Genomic DNA, 17,250 nt, shown 5'->3' with positions numbered 1-17,250 from the left:
TCCCGCCGGCCGCGCAGTTCCTGGTTCCCGCGAAGGGTTACGTGGCAGCCGGCGAGGGGCCGGCGGCGGGCGGGGGCGGCCCCTGCAGTGCCGAGCTGGCTCTGCGCGGGGGGCGGATTTGGGGGGATAGCCCGCCCTGGCCGCGGTGTGTGTCCGGCGGTAGAGGGCTAGGGAAAAGTGGAGGCCAGGCCCCCCGGGGGCCGGAGAGCGGCAGCCCCGAAGCCACAGGCCCGAAGTGACAGGGGAACCCCTTGTAGGACCGAGGTTGGGATGAACTAGGAACAGACGGAGCCGGGCCGGGCGTCTGCCCGCTGCTTACTTGAAGGGCGGTGGCCGCTGGGCACCGGCACACTGAAGGTATACCCGATTGTTTCAGTTCTTGTCTCTTAAACTGGTGTTATTACAGTTATCGAACTTCTTGCTTGCACACTGACGCTTGCTTTTGCCTAAAGAAACAAGTACATAAATCGAGGTTCTGAACAGCAGTTCCAAGGAGTCGAGTAATTTTCTTTTTGTTTCTTGAAGTAGGAGAAGATGGAAATGTCAGGAGTGTGTAAATTCTCTTCCCACATATCTAGTATTTTGATGACTTATTTAACAGCTGTTGAACGTGGTAATAAACTTTGCAAGGTGAACTTGTAACGTCCTACATTTTTTTTCCTTGCTCCCCAATACACACGCCCATTCCTTTTACTCTTTCCCTTTTTCACTTTTCTCTATAGCCCTTATGCCTCATCAAATATACTAATTATTTTACTTATTTGTAGTTTTGTCTCCTCCTTCCTGGCATGTAACCTCAGTGAGGGCAGAGGTTTTTATTTCTTTTTTTAGTCTATTTCCAGTGCCTAGAATAGAGCCTGGAACATAGAAAGTGCTTTAAAAATGAGTGAAATTAAGAATCCTTGAGAACAAACTAATGGAATGAGACTGCCAATGACCAAAAGATGAATACATTTTTTTAAATGGAGCCCATTTGGGTTATTTATTAATTTTATTTATTAGATAACAATATTTTATTTTCACTTCTCTTCCTATGGGCTTTTCTGGATCTATTTTTATCTGGCATATTTTTATTCTTTTAGTGTCATGGATGTTTGAAACCACTGCTATGGAAGTAGCAGGTATAGTAGAAGGGGGAAGGTAAAAGGGAACTAACATATGTTGCAAGCTTCGTTTTAGGCTGGGCTTATGTTACTAACCTACTGGGTGACCCAAGTCTTGAGACTCTATTTTTCTGCTGTACATAAGGAAATAATATCACCTGTACTACTTTCCTCACAGCCTTTATTTCAAGGATCAGATTGGTGTGAAGGCAGTTTACAAAGCATTATATGAATATATGATATCATTAAAAATACAGTGCTAAACATCTGTACTCTTCTGACTTTGATATTTATACTTTCTGCTTTGATATTAAAAGTAATACTTTCGAACATGCGATATATTCAGCAGTTTTGTGCAACTTGCCATAACCCATCTCCACATAGTAAGAATTCTGACTTTAAAAACATGTAATTTAGGAGTATTATGACCTGCAAGGCATATTTGCGGTGCTTTGCATGAAATGGAATATAAATCAGATGTTCTGACATTTAGAAATGGTATTAACTTTGCTTTTATGTGAACTATTTCACAGTCTCATCACATTTCTAGGAACGTTCATCATCTATACCTTGCCTCACATGTTAATTATTTTTTAACAGTGGATTTTCACCTTTATATAAACCTGTATAATTTGTAAATCTGAATAGACACGACAAAAATACTAAATAGAAGTTTAAGTCAGTTCAAAAGGGAGTGTTAAAGTGGTATACAGAAGAGGGAAGTTTGTGCAAGTTGTTCTTTTTTATCGTATGTTAAAGTTTTTTTGTTTTTTTGGTTTTTGGTGCCTGGACAGTACCGGGATCCAAACCCTTGACCTAGATATTATAATACTACCCTCTAACCAACAGAGCTAACCAGCCAACCCCATATGTTAAAGTTTTAGGATTTGAAAGTATGGGGCCGGCCCGGTGGCGCACTGCTACAGTGCGCTGCTTGGGAGCGCGGTGGCGCTCCCGCCCAGGGTTCGGATCCCACATACAGACCGGTTCCCGCTCACTGGCTGAGCGAGGTGCGGGTGCGACACTGAGGGTTGCAATCCCGTTGCCGGTCCCGGTCCGGTACGGGGGCGACATTGAGGGTTGCGATCCGTTGCCAGACACGAAAAAAGACAAAAAGGAAAAAAAATAAAAATGAAAGTATGTATGATATTATGATATACGTGTGTATATATATATGTTGGGTTTTGATTACGGTTCCTGGCTCCACAAGGCAGGACTCTGATCTTCCCCTGCCTTTCTGCCTTGGAGCTGGCCATAAGGAAATCCTCTGCACCAAGGTCAAGGGTTTGGATCCCCCATATTGGCCAGCCACCAAAAAAAAAAAGAAAAGAAAAAAAATCCTCTCTGACTTACGTTGTCTGACTGTGGGTAATAAGACCCCCATTTCAGGAGGAGTCCTACCCCATACCCAGGAAGAACGAATGCTGCACAGAAAGAGGCCAAGAAGAATCTGAATAAACAGGCCTTGCTGGGTTTCCCTATTGTAAAGTAAGGCAAATCATAACTAAAGCCAAAATGTTTCATTATTTTAGTTATTATTTTAGTTATACTAAGTTTCCATTTATATTGTTAGAGCTAGGGCTCAGACCCTCCAAACCCATTGTACAGACTGGGTCACCAGACGGCTCACATGCCAGGCTGGGTCACCAGACGGCTCACATGCCAGGCTGGGTCCCCAGACCCCTCACACGCAGGTCCATACTAGGTAATTGGGAGATTCCAGGAGCTGTTGGGAGATGACGTGAGTTCAGTCCTCAGCTTCCTCAGCGGCAGCAGCTTATAGGTCTGGCAGTGGCAGTGGCCTTGCAGAGGATCCCAGGGGCACTAGCAGCAGCAGCCTCCAGCAGCAGTAGTGTCCTCCCCATGTCCCCACCCCCACACACACAGGGGGACATCCCAGGGATGAGGAGCACTGTGGATCAGAGCCACTCATCTTTATACTTAAGTCCATAACCCAGGACACCTGGGTGCACATGCACAATTACACTAGACGATAACCAAGGAACACTTGAGCACATATGCCTATTTACATCAAATGCTCGGCAAGATTCTGAACATCTGAGGGGCCCTGACCATTTTTCCTATATTTTCCCAACACTATTCAGTCTATTAATATTACATTACACCCTTTTTGTTTAATCACATTTCTACACAGTTGTCCATGCTTCAGTCATGCCTACTTAATGAAACTTCCTTAAAAACCCTAGAGCACAGGGTTCAGGGAGCTTCCAGATAGCTGAACACATGGAGATTCCTGGAGGGTGGCATGCTGGGAGAGGGCATGGAAATTCAAACCCCTCCCCCCACGCATCTCTTCATCTGTATCCTATGTGATATCCTTTATAATAAACCGGTGAGTAAATAAGTGTTTCCCTGAGTTCTGCGAGCCACTCTAGCAAATTAAACCAAAGGAGGGGGTCTTGGGAACCCCAATTTATAGCCGCTCAGTCAGAAGTTGAGGGGGAGGAAGTTTTGAGAACTGAGCCCTCAACCTGTGGGATCTAACACCATCTCTAGGTAGATAGTGTCAGGATTGAATTGGAGGACATTCAGCTAATGTGTGCTGCAGAATTGCTTGATTGGTTGCTGGTAGGGAATAATTCCCACACATCTGATAGCAGAAGCATGCTGTGAGAGTGTAGTGGGAGAAACTGAATTGAGTGTGTTTTTTTCCTACTCAGCATGTTAAGCTACAAGTGGGAAAACATTGACTTGGTTTTGTTATTTGATTTTTAAAATAATTGCTGCTGAATCTCAAGGTTAACATAATTATAGAATTACAGTATTTGTGCTAAGATAATAGAGAAGTTGATGTTTTTGCAGAACAGTTAAGGCTTTTGTATATGTATATTGAGGAAATGTCAGAGGATTTATGGTGAAATTGACAAATAACATACTATATTAATAGCCAAAATGAAGACACAATATAGGTATGCTGTAAAAGCATGGAATCTGGAGTTAAAGTTACTCCATGTTCAAGTTAGGGCTCTGCAGCTTGGTAACTAGGTGACCTAGGGCATCTCAAAACCTAAGTTCCCTTATCTGTAAAATGGGGCTTATTAGATTATTCTGAGAATTAAATTAACTAATATGTGTAATGCCTAGTTCAGTGCTTGGCTTATAAGAGATATGCAATAAAAAGAAATTTATCAAAGTTGGAAAATAGGAGACAGCATGTTTATGTGAGAGAAGGGCCCAGCAGCATCTAAAGAGATGATGTCTACTGGAAAGATTGAAAAAGAAATAGTCTGTTCCAGGGAACTTTATATTATTTAAAATTGTGAATTTTGGGCCAGCCCGTGGCTCACTCGGGAGAGTGTGGTGCTGATAACACCAAGGCCGCGGGTTCGGATCCCATATAGGGATGGACGGTTGGCTCACTGGGAGAGCATGGTGCTGAAACCACCAAGTCAAGGGTTAAGATCCCCTTACCGGTCATCTTTTAAAAAAACAAATAAATAAAAAATAAAAATAAATAAAAATTGTGAATTTTGAAATTGTAGCTTTATTACGGTATCTGTCCACATAGTGCAAAACATGCTCTATAATAATGGCTTCATATTTGAGTTAGGAAAATTTGAATGGCCGAAGTAAGGGCACTTAGGAAGCATTCTGAAAGTGAGGTTGTGAAAGAAGAGTGAACAGTTAGAGGTTCACGAGAGAAATATTTCCTTCCAGAAGGGAATGACTTACCAGACAGGTGTTCAAGAATCTGTAGGTTGTTTTTGCTGTACAAGTTTGGGGATATTCACAATTTCAACGATCTTGGAATAGTTTTGGAGGTATGTTTTATTTTTAAGGATGATTCGTCTTAATGCCAACATTTTCTTTTCTTCTCTCTCCTTTTTTAAGAACTTAATTTTACATAAACTGGTGGGGAAGTGGAATTTAATACTCAGAAATTGTCTTTATCTTTCATAAATCCAGTTTTTGTGGTAATCATACCTTCCTCTAACAAATGCAAAATAGTTAACATCTTTATATAGCAAGAAGAAATACCGAGCCCCAACCGGTGACTACTAACTTAAAGGAATGTTGTGATATTCATGACATTGCGTACAACGTAGCATTAGATAATTCATTAGAGTTTTTAGTAACCTGTTTAAGGTATATCTGAATGTCTTATTTTTTTCTTATAAATGGAGAGCAATATAAATGTCCAAAACTGCCATAAACTCAGTTTTTACTTTTGAGTGCATTATATATTTCTGTAGCATGTTTACATTCCAAACTAATTTATTTTACTATTATTAATTATAATACTAATTTAACTAAAGCAATGCTGGTTGAGGTCTGAGGCTTAGGAGGGCTGGAAATGGCTGGGAGCGTGATTACTGGTTTGATTCTTCTATAAACTTTTTGGGGGTGTGTAGTTTGTATTTTTCCTCTTCTCATTCTACTTAATGTCACCTGCTAAATCAGCTGGAGGCCAGATTTTAACTTTATTTGGAAGCCTAGCATAAAAGGGTGATCTAGGTTTTGTTTCTTTTAGAATTTAATACTAAATTTATATTTGAATTTCATTTGTTGTTTGTAAGGGACTCTTAACAGAAAGTTTTCTTAGCAGTGATAGTGGTGACCTCATATTACAAACTAGAAACCGGGATGTGGAGTGAGTGCGTGCATGCGTGCGTGTGTGAGAGAGAGAGAGAGAGAGAGAGAGAGAGAGTGTTTTATGTATATGAAGTCTAAACAAAAATAGAAAAACTAAATGAAATATAGTAATCAGTCAACTTTATTTAAAAGTAGTCACATAAAAATAATGCTACCCTGGAAATTCATACCATCATTCTGCTCTAATGAATCCTTATTAATGACCCAAATTTTAATACAGTAGCCTTACCAGCCTTTTCTATTCAGGTGACCTTCATTTCTACCCCAGTTCAGCAGCTCATTTTAATGGCCATATCCTGGACTTTATCACACAGGCCTGACTTACTTCCAGATCTTGAATTGCAGGATGGCAGAGTTCATCTGCAACCTGCATTTTGTTCATCTCCCTCATTCTACTACTCATATGACAGTTCTTTATTGAGTCCAAGCTTTTATGGTACCTTGACCCACTGTTCTTTTCTCCAGTATATTAGCCCCCTCATTGCTTTGCTTTTCTTACTACAGGCTTTCCTCTGCTATCTGCCTTTTCTGTGCCTCTCAATTCACAGATTGTTGGGGATTACTAAAGAAAATCACACACTCATGCTGATTGATAGATAATAGTACAAATCAAAGGTTTCTAACCTCAGACATTAATAACATTTGGTGATCTTTTTACTTTTCCTGGCCAGCTCCTTTCCCTATAGGAACTGTATCAATACTCACCATGCTTAATGTGTGACATTGCTTTTTTTCCCCCTGCAGGGACAATAAGAATTAATCGGGTGTGGAATTCTGTGGTTTTCTGTCTTTTGAAATTATGTATCACTCATTACTACCTTCTTTTTAGTCTTAAGAGGAAAACTTGTCCAAGAATACTCTATCCTTCTAATTTCATTGCCTATCATACTTTCCCATCCATTATCCCCTTTCTATTCTGTGTGTTTAACTTCTCCCTTTTCCCCGGCACCTCTCCTATTGCCCTCACATGAGCTCAATCTCTTCCAATCCTAAAAAACAACATAAATCTTGACCTGGCATCTGATGGATACCACTTTGTCCCTCTTATGTTCCTCAACCCACTGCGATGCAGCTTCTGTTCTCACTGCTTTGTTGGAATTGTTCAAACCATGACCAGTGACGACTTCTTGACTTTTCCAGTTTGTTGCAGTCTTTCCCTGCCGTAGTTTCTGTAGAAACTTTGAATTTTTTAATCATACTTTTTTGAAACATTTCCCCCTTGGCTTTGGGACACCAAGCTCCCTTCATTCTCTTTCTGTTTCTTTGCCCATTTCTTCTTAGTTCTTTTCTTTTTTCTCTTTCTCTGGTGGCTGGATGGTACAGGGATCCGAACCCTTGGCCTTGGTGTTATAACACCACTCTCTAACCAGCTGAGCTAACAGGCAGACCCCTCTTCTTAGTGTTGAGGACTTGAAGCTTTGGCTTTTTCTCTGTCCTTCCCAAGGGTCTTATGTTATCCTACTTATCTATGAATACTATATACTCTCCATATATGATTTATGCACTTCCACAGCTTCAGCTACGTCCTGTAAATGGAGACTCCTAAATCTTTAAGCTACATTCTCCCTGCTGAGTTCTAGACATAGATTTTAGCTGCCTCTTCCTCTTTCTACTTGTGTATCTCTCAGAAATCTCAGCTGTAAACATCCATTAATAATCTTTGATTCTTTCCTCTTGCTTACCAAGCCTTATTTTGCCTAAGTGCCTTCTTTTTCCCACTACCACTCTCTTAGTTCAGGCCTTATTATCTTTCACATGGTCTCTTGCAGAACGCTTATACTTGGCTGCACAATTTCTTTCTCTAATTTGTATTTAATCTGGTATTTATTTAGTAATATTTTTTTTTTTTTTTTTTTAAAAGATGACCGGTAAGGGGATCTTAACCCTTAACTTGATGTTGTCAGCACCACGCTCTCCAAGTGAGCTAACCGGCCATCCCTATATAGGGATCTGAACCCATGGCCTTGGTGTTATCAGCACCACACTCTCCCAAGTGAGCCACGGGCCGGCCCTTTTATTCAGTAATATTAATCAGTCATCTTATATGTGCCAGGCCCCCTGCTGGGCTCTGAACGTATAGTGATGAGCAGAAACAGGCATGGTCCCAGTTCTTAATGAAGTTTACTTTCTAATAGAAGTGGTAGAACTTATTAATAGAATAAAACCAGAATATGTGTTTTGAAGGAAAGGAACACAGTTCTGACATAATCTAACAAAGCAAATGACCTACTCTAGAAAGACAGGGAAGGCTTCCTTGAAAAGGTGTGATTGAAGTGACATCTGAGGGGAAGATTTTGCAACAGTGTTTTAGATAGAACCACATGTGCACAGAGCCTGTGGTAGGACAAAATGCAGGGGGCAAAGGAGCAGGAGGAAATGGTCTGAGATGAGGCTGCAGAGGCAGAGGAGAGGAGGCAGACCATGGAGAGTTGAACAGGCCACATGATCCTGGAAAGATGGGAATCCAGTGAAGGATTTTTAACAGGTAGGGTGGGGGACATGGTAACATGATCAGATCATTCTGGTGGCAGAGTGGAGAATGGATCCAAGGGGGCTCGAGAGACCACTTATGCCACAGACAGTATTCTTTCTAAGAGGCGTAAATAAACTTTTCCCTCCTCAAAATCCTCCAGTTGTGCTAAAATAAAATCTAAACTAAATCTAAGCTAATTAGCTAAACAGAGTCCTTTCTAGTACTCAGTAATGTTTCTAGGCTTTCCTGCCACTTTCTGATGTGTTCCTTTTATGCCTGGCCTTGTCTTTACTCCTACTTGAGCTTTGCACTTTCTGTCTTTACCTGTGCTCCTGTCCTCATCCCCCGTTGTGAACCTCAGGAATTTCTATTTTCTGACAAGACACAGCTCCAGCACCACCGCCTCTGAGAAGCTTTTCTGCAACATGCTCATTCCTTACCCCAGGAAGAAACAAAAAGCTTTATTGTATATCCTGAGTAACCATCGCATAAGCAGTTGACACTGATTCTACAGTATTATAACAATTTATTTATCTGTCTTCCTGACCTGACTGAGCTCCTTGTCATCAGGAATTCATTCATTCATCCTCCTTTTATCCTTTCTTGTCTGGCACTGTGTCTGGTGCCTATAAATACTGAGTAAGCATTCCATTTTTCTGCTGTGACCACTTTACTTTACCAGTCATCAGGTCAGTTGAACATTTATTGACCACTTAACTATGCCAGGTGTGTGGGAAATAAACATACCACCGATCCTAGCTTTGATCCATTTTTCTCATGCCAATTGAGGTTCCTTTCATTTTTAGTTTTTCTTTTTCTTTATGCTTCCTTTTATTTTATTAATTTACATTTAAAATATTTCTTGATAAAATATTTTAAAATATTTCTTGTGTTCATTGTTTAGGTCTAGAGTAGAGAATCATTTGTGAAATCACTATTTACTGGAACTGCAGGGAGTGTCTCTTTTTTTTTTTTTTTTTAAAGATGACCGGTAAGGGGATCTCAACCCTTGGCTTGGTGTTGTCAGCACCACGCTCAGCCAGTGAGCAAACCGGCCATCCCTATATAGGATCCGAACCCGTGGCCTTGGTGTTATCAGCACCGCACTCTACCGAGTGAGCCACGGGCCGGCCTGGGAGTGTCTCTTTTAAAATTAGGAATGAATTACACAGTCTCATCTAAACTGCAGAAGAATGCTCTGGTGAATTACATTAACTCCCAAGTTCAACTCCTTGGTGATCAGGAATTCCCATTGTGCTTCTCAGAGTGCCACAGGAACTAAGGTGTTCTTGGTTTTTAGATTTGGGGACAGAGATCTTAGTGTTTTTGCCTTGGTCTTCCATTTAGGGGAGGGTCACAAATTGACTTGATCTTTTCTTTTTTCTTTGTCTAGATAACAGCAAAAGCTTCTATCATTTTTGTTACTCTTCAATACAATGTTACCCTCCCTGCAACAGGTAGGTAATTTTCCTTAAGAATTTTCTATATAAGTAAAAATTCACATGAACAACTTGGAAATTTCCATGAACACTAGGTTCTGTATTCATGTTAAATCTCATCTGTGATTACACTCAACATTGCTTTGATGATTTTGTGATGTAAGATCTGATATTTTGACTTTATCCTATACATTATGTGAAAATCAGTTTTATGTTTAATGTTTATTATATATTTTTATGAATGGGGTTGAAATTCCATCGAAGAACTTTTTGTGCTGCCTTCTCTGCCCTCTAATCTTTTCATAAGGAGATTCTAAGAACAGATATTTTAAATTTGTTGAAAATGTCATTGTTCAGTCAAAGCCTCTGAAGACATGATGTTCAGATTCAGTTTTTCTGACCTGCAAGTTATGTTTTGGACCTATAATAACAATCCTTTTAAGCTTATTTTATTGTCACTTTTTGTTGTACTCTACCTCTGACAGTTATTTTGATTAGAGAGAATGTTGGTAAGCTCTAGGAATTATCTGGTAATAGCATCTAAACTACACTTTTAGTTTTTATTTTTTTAAAAATATTTCTAAATTATACTGTGTGAAAATCAAGTTGTTATTTGAAGTTGATTGTAGTTGAATATAATAGCATATTTAACTAGCATGAGTGAGGGATGAGGTATTTGATTAGTAAAATATTAACATGATCAGGCAGTAAACCTACCTGCTGTTTTCTATTTAAGATGTAAGACCAGATAGAGAACATTGAGTTGAGATTTTGGTCACTTACATGTAGTTTTGTAAATATTTGACTTAGTGACTTAGATATCAGGTTACTCATTACTGCAGTGTTGTTTTGAAATTTGAATAAGTCAGAGAAGAGTAAAGCTCTTTTACCTAAATGATCCCCATAAACATAAAGCTTACAGACAACTAGTTTCAGCAATTCAGAAGTGTTTCAGATTTGTTAAACCATTTAAAGTAATAGTTGCCGGGCCGGCCCAGTGGCTCACTCGGCAGAGTGCGGTGCTGATAACACCAAGGCCCCGGGTTCGGATCCCATATAGGGATGGCCGGTTCGCTCACTGGCTGAGCGTGGTGCTGACAACACCAAGTCAAGGGTTAAGATCCCCTTACCGGTCATCTTTTAAAAAAATAAATAAATAAATAAAATAAAGTAATAGTTGCCACTATCTCTACTGCTTATAGATCAAAACTAAATCAAATACAGGTCAAGTCAGTTTTTCCATTTCATAATGTAGAATCTAGTTTGAAAGCAGAGGTAGAAAATTTCAAAAGTTATTTGAAAAGACAGGAAGATAGGCTAAGTATACCTTTATTGACCTTATCTGTGCCCCCTGGATAATATCAGTTTATTGAGTGTGGCCTCCTCTCCCTTGTTTTTGGTCTTTGATGGCTGTAACTAACATCTGTCAAGTGTTTGTAAGTAATTTCTGAAGCTTTAGATTTGTAAATAGTCTCCTCCTCGATTTTCATTGCCCCGCAAGACTCAAGATGTCTAAGAGCAAATTATTTATGATGTTTGTAGAGAACTTTTTTAATTAGGTTAGTCTTCTTTGTTTCCATAACTATGTTGTACTTAGTGCTGTTTTTATAATCTTATGTATCTTTTTGTGTATGTGTGTCCTTTTTGGCCTTCAGAAGAACAAGCTACTGAATCAGCGTCCCTTTATTACTATGGTATCAAAGATTTGGCTACAGTTTTCTTCTACATGCTAGTGGCGATAATTATTCATGCCATAATTCAAGAGTATGTGTTGGATGTAAGTATACAATCTTAGAAATTTATACTTTGTAAAGTACTAGCTCTCCAAACTCTGATAGTTATATATTAAATATACTTAATAATTTATTTTTAACTGCTAATGGCTATTTTTATTTTTAGAAAATTAACAGGCGAATGCACTTCTCCAAAACAAAACACAGCAAGTTTAATGAATCTGGTCAACTTAGTGCATTCTACCTTTTTGCTTGTGTTTGGGGCACATTCATTCTAATCTCTGTAAGTATGTCTCTCTTACTTAGTTGAACTTATCTAAAATTAGGAACTCTTATAAATTAAGAGTTTCAGTGATAAATGTCTCTTTTAGTTAGTTTTTATACAACAAAAATGCTAAGCTGTGTTTACTGTTACAAAAAGCCTTACTCATCTTTAGTCACTCTGAATGTTACTTTATATCTTGCAGATATATTGGCAGATATCTCTGTATTAGCAAAAAGTGTAAGATGTCAGTGATACTCTTAGTAGGTTACATGAGTTGTAATGTTTGCAGTCATTTCCACCTTTAAAAAGAGCACAGGTGACGGGGCCGGCCCGGTGGCGCACTGCACTAGTGCGCCGCTTGGGAAGCGCGGCTGCGCTCCCGCCGAGGGTTCGGATCCCACATGCAGACCGGTTCCCGCTCACTGGCTGAGCGAGGCGCGGGGGCAACACCGAGGGTTGTGATCCCGTTGCCGGTCCCGGTCCGGTACGGGGGCGACACTGAGGGTTGCGATCCGTTGCCGGACATGGAAAAAGACAAAAAAAAAAGAGCACAGGTGTTTTGCAAGCAACTTAAAATATTGTAAAAGTTTAGTTAAGACAATCAAAACCTTTAATTGTATCACCAACTAATGAGGACCGGGAAGGCAGTATCTAGTTTAATATTACTAATAATTATCCCTTAAATTTATATGATATTCCGTAGTTAAATGCTTTTGAGTTTGTCAGATGCATAATTTTTCTTTAATCACCATGTTAGAGACTAACAGGCAAAGTGAGTTTTCCAGCGTACAACACTTATTGGTTGGATATAGACTAAAACCCAACTTTTCAATCCAGTGCTCATTTTATTTTACTCTGCTGCTTTAATAATATTTTCTAGACATATGTGAATTTCAGTTTAAAGTATATCTTATAAATGTATTTATTTACTTATTTTTGGCTGGCCAGTATGGGGATCTGAACCCGTGACCTAGGCTGCACTCTAACCAACTTAGCTAACTGGCCAGCCCTATCTTATAAATGTTTTTTAAAAACATGAAAGAGTTACACTGTTTTGGGAAAATATTAAAGATAAGTCACTTTAGATTTTATTTTATTTTTACATAGGCAGTAACACTTACTGAATAAATGTAGATATCTAAGAAAAGAGATTGGGCCGGCCCTGTGGCGCACTCAGGAGAGTGCGGCGCTGGGAGCGCCGCGTCGCTCCCGCCACGGGTTCGGATCCTATATAGGACTGGCCGGTGCGCTCACTGATTGAGCGCGGTGTGGGCGACACCACACCAAGGGTTGTGATCCCCTTACCAGTCACGAAAAAGACCAAAAAAAAAAAAGAGTTTGGAGTAGTATTTTATGGACATAATCCCATAAAACTTGGCAGCACTGTGACCCTCCATCTCCTGTCAGGTGCTGCTACTTTTCCTAAAATCCTTCTCTGATTGCCCATGACAAAATTCATCTCTCCCGTGGCTGTTGTGTCTCTGTTATTTACGATTACCGTTTAATGGTTGTTTTATGTTTGTTTTTGTACACATGTTTTTTACTCTACTGGATTATAAGATTTTTGAAGGCCAGGAATTATGTCTTATTTAACTCTGTATCATTCATATCGATTTTCACTTTGCCAAAGTAAGCAATTCAAATTGAACTGAAAGTAACTAAAACAACTAAAAAGTTTGAGTTTAGTGGGCTCTTTGGAACCTGATATGGAGAACTCTGATTGCTTGAGAAATGAAAATATCATCTTATTTTCCAAGAAGTTTGTATTATACTCACAGGCTAATTTTTATATCTCCTTTCTTAGGAAAACTACATCTCAGACCCAACTATCTTGTGGAGGGCTTATCCCCATAACCTGATGACGTAAGTCATTTTTAGCAGATCTTTCTAAATTAAGGACCGTAGTCATTTTTCTCTTAAGCAAAATTCATTATTATTCTCTTTAGGACCGTAGGCAAATTTATAAAATAGATGAAAGTATGTCTTTGGCAGCCTCATTGCCATGAAAAAAAAAATTTCTTGTGTACTTTTTTCATGTATATATTTTTTCAACGTCTTTGTTGGCTTAAGACAACTGATTTTAACAGTTATCTTAATTTGGCACTCTCTTCTTTTCCCTTTCTTCTCCCTCATGCTTTCTACTCTTCACAGCTCTATCTTGTCCATAATTTTGCTCCTTTTCTTTGCCCCCCCCCCCCCACCTCCATCTCTTTTCACTCCATTCTTTCGTATTCTCTTCTGTTATAAGCTTCCTGAGGTTAGGGATTGTTTCTTTTTTATCTTTCTAGCCCCCAGGATTTCTGTATAGTGCTTCCAGGAGCTCAGTAGTTACCAACTACATTCAGCTAAATTACTCATTCTTCAAGCCCAGCTTTAGTACAAATATCCCTTATTAATTTTCCTTGCTACTTTAGCCGATATTGGTCTTTTGCCTCCCTGAATTTTTCACTTTAGTTTATATTTTGTGTAGTATCTATATATTGTCTTGATTGTTTTATAATTGCCTTATTTATGTAAGTTTTTGTATTATATCCATACCCACCAAGACTTATATATACCTTGACAGCAGTAGGACCTATCTCTTGTGGGGTTTTATTTATTTATTTATTTATTATTATTTTTTTTTTTTTTGGTGGCTGGTCAGTACAAGAATCGAACCCTGGACCTTGGTCTTATCAGCACCACACTCTAACCAACTGAGCTAATCAGCCAGCCCCCTCTTGTTTTTATTTTATATCCTTCGTTGTGCCAGGTAGATTGCAGGTGTTTGTCACATAGACAGTACTCAGTAAATACATCATGATGTGAGAATTGGAGAAAAAGATATGAAGGGAATAACGTGATCACACATATGTTATGCTTTTGTTTTTATTTTTTTGAGTGTCTAGGTGGTATGGGGAAACGAACCTGTGCCCTTGGGGTTATAAGACTGTGCTCTAGCCAGCTGAGCTAACCAGCCAGACTTTGTTTTATTATATGTATGTATATACACACATACATATATTTCTCTCTCTCTTTTCATATCTTTGTTTATAAGTCCAATAGTAATACCTACTTTATTGTTGTTCTCTGATTTTAAAAAATTATATTAATTCAATGAACTTTTATAGAATGGGATTGTAAATATCATATTCATGTGGGACTATATCTGAATTCTCTCCCCCAAATTATTTCAGATTGGCTTTGTATTTTCTATTTTATACTTCTGGAGGATAGGGAGAAGGGAGAATAAAGAAGTACCATACCAGCCAGCCGCCAAAAAAAAGAAAAAGAGGAAGCAGAAGGGCTAGAGGGCTATAAAGAGACACTTGATTCTATACTGATTAGGATATATCTGCTGGAGAACCCTTCTATGCCTTATTCCTATGTTTAATCCTGGCTCTGCCTTCATTTATTTGGGGCTCTCTTCATGTTCCAATCAAGTAAAGTTAGCATATTTTCCTAAGAAAAAAGCCAGAGGATATTTGAAATTATGATTATCCCATTTTCAGGTGATTGTGAATCTATGTGCCTTCGCTTTTGTGTTAGTCTTTTTGCCCTTCCCATTCCCCTTTGAATGAAACCACATAGATCTGTGGGTTGACCATGTTCCTTATGTTTTCAGTAGCTAACATGACATACTAATCAGTATTAATTAACTAGTAGGCAGGGGGCTCTGGCTCCTCCCAGCTCGCTTGCATGTTAACAATCTTCTGCAGATAACATCTTTGCCTAATGTTTAATCCAGGGGAATTGACTAATTGGTGGGAATATCTTAGGGAAATAGGGTAAGTTGGCTGTTGAAGAGTTGTTCACAGGTATGCAGAGTATTGTATGAAATGATAACTAAAAAGTAGCTACTTAGCATATCCTGATTTCTGGTATTTACTTTATTCTTTTAAAATATTATTCTTTAAAAGATATTTTTTACTTTCTTGTGTTGTGCAGATTTCAAATGAAGTTTTTCTACATATCACAGTTGGCTTACTGGTTTCATGCCTTTCCAGAACTCTACTTCCAGAAAACCAAAAAAGTAAGCTGGGATTTTGTAGTTTTAAAAATTGTCTTGGAAAAAGATTTTTTTTTTCTTGTCATTTTTTCCTTTTTTTGAAAAGCCTTTCTAATATTAAATATTTCCTCATGTCTTTGTCCTCTCTCTTTTCATCTCAACTCTTCCCTCATCATTCTCCCACCTCCCCGCTTTCAACAAAAGCTAAAATCCTTAAATATTTCTTGAAAAAAAAAATGCAGTCATTATTTTAACTTGGAAGGAGGATGTTTCACATTTGCTGTGCAAATTGCTTGTTTTAAAATTATATTAGTAGTAAGTTAAATTAAAGTTGAAACAAATTTTAAAAAAGATAATATTAGTTTTTATCTTACTGATATTCTTAGCAATTTATTTCACAAGTGATACAGAAAGGATTAGTCAGATCTCTACAACTAACAGTTCTCTGTGTAAGTCCCAAAGAAAAATTCAGTATTGGAAAAAAAGTAAACCATAGCTAAACAATCACCAGTGAAGCCTTTCCTGAAATGGGTGGACATGTGGGAAAGATATTTGTTTGTTTATTTTATTTGAACAAACAAGTAAACTCCTGGAGCTCCGCAGTACTCTTCTTTCTAGTTTTACCCTCAGAAGTCAGACTTCCTCAGTATCACAAAAGTCAACTTTATTTCCTTTACTTAACTCCTTCTCTTCTGAAACCTAGACTAACTCCTTTACTGCGTTAAGGAAAGCTGTTTACTTGGGCATTAGGGTTTCTTCCCTGGTCTCTCTGCCTTCTGCTCTCTCCTTATGCTTCATTCACACTGATAGTCTCTAAGTGTGTAATCCCAGCACATCAGTTCTTTTTCCTAGAATACCTTTTCCCTATGATAAATTAATCAAGCACTTTTATTCCCTTTTTCTTCCAGGAGGTTATTAAAAAATTAATAGAATCCCCATATATGAAATGCTGTGTAGGATTTACTTCAAAATAATATCATTTTGTTTTTTTTTTTTTTTAAGATAACCAGTAAGGGGATCTTAACCCTTGACTTGGTGTTGTCAGCACCACGCTCTCCCAAGTGAGCTAACCGGCCATCCCTATGTAGAAATCTGAACCCATGGCCTTGGTGTTATCAGCACCACACTCTCCCAAGTGAGCCACGGGCTGTCCCAAAACGTTTTCTGCTTAAATACTCTTACTTTGAGAAGCCTTCCTATGTGGGAGTGTGACAACCCATCAAGTGACAAGTTTATCTCTGCCTCTCCAAAAGCCACACACACTTATCTTTATATGTACTGCAAATAGTTAATTTATGGCATAGGCACTTGATTAACTACTGTTTTGTGTCTGTGTTTTATGTCTTGTGTGTGTCTGTTGGCATTGATGTTGTCTGCTGGGATTAGAAAACAACACCAAGGGCCGGCCCGGTGGCGCACTGCGCTAGTGCGCCGCTTGCGAAGCGCGGCTGCGCTCCCGCCGAGGGTTCGGATCCCACATACAGACCGGTTCCCGCTCACTGGCTGAGCGAGGCACGGGGGCAACACCGAGGGTTGCGATCCCGTTGCCGGTCCCGGTCCAGTGCGGGGACGACACTGAGGGTTGCGATCCATTGCCGGACATGGAAAAAAGACAAAAAAAAAAAAAGTTTCACT

General features: G+C 39.0%; 1 protein-coding gene across 1 annotated transcript in view; it reads left to right on the top strand.

The window, feature by feature from the left end:
* Window positions 1–17,250, top strand: part of TRAM1 (translocation associated membrane protein 1) — a 36,976-nt gene that overhangs the window by 1,130 nt on the left and 18,596 nt on the right. The window contains exons 2-6 of the mRNA XM_008586591.1: window positions 9,584–9,647; window positions 11,285–11,406; window positions 11,529–11,645; window positions 13,432–13,490; window positions 15,555–15,639. Coding sequence (XP_008584813.1) covers window positions 9,584–9,647; window positions 11,285–11,406; window positions 11,529–11,645; window positions 13,432–13,490; window positions 15,555–15,639 — 447 coding nt within the window. The remainder of the gene's footprint in view (window positions 1–9,583; window positions 9,648–11,284; window positions 11,407–11,528; window positions 11,646–13,431; window positions 13,491–15,554; window positions 15,640–17,250) is intronic.

This window comes from Galeopterus variegatus, unplaced genomic scaffold, assembly GCF_000696425.1.
Source record: "Galeopterus variegatus unplaced genomic scaffold, G_variegatus-3.0.2 Scaffold110, whole genome shotgun sequence".
NCBI classification, from domain to species: Eukaryota; Metazoa; Chordata; class Mammalia; order Dermoptera; family Cynocephalidae; genus Galeopterus; species Galeopterus variegatus.
Note: the sequence above shows the minus strand (reverse complement) of the source record. Positions and strands in the feature narration are given on the sequence as shown.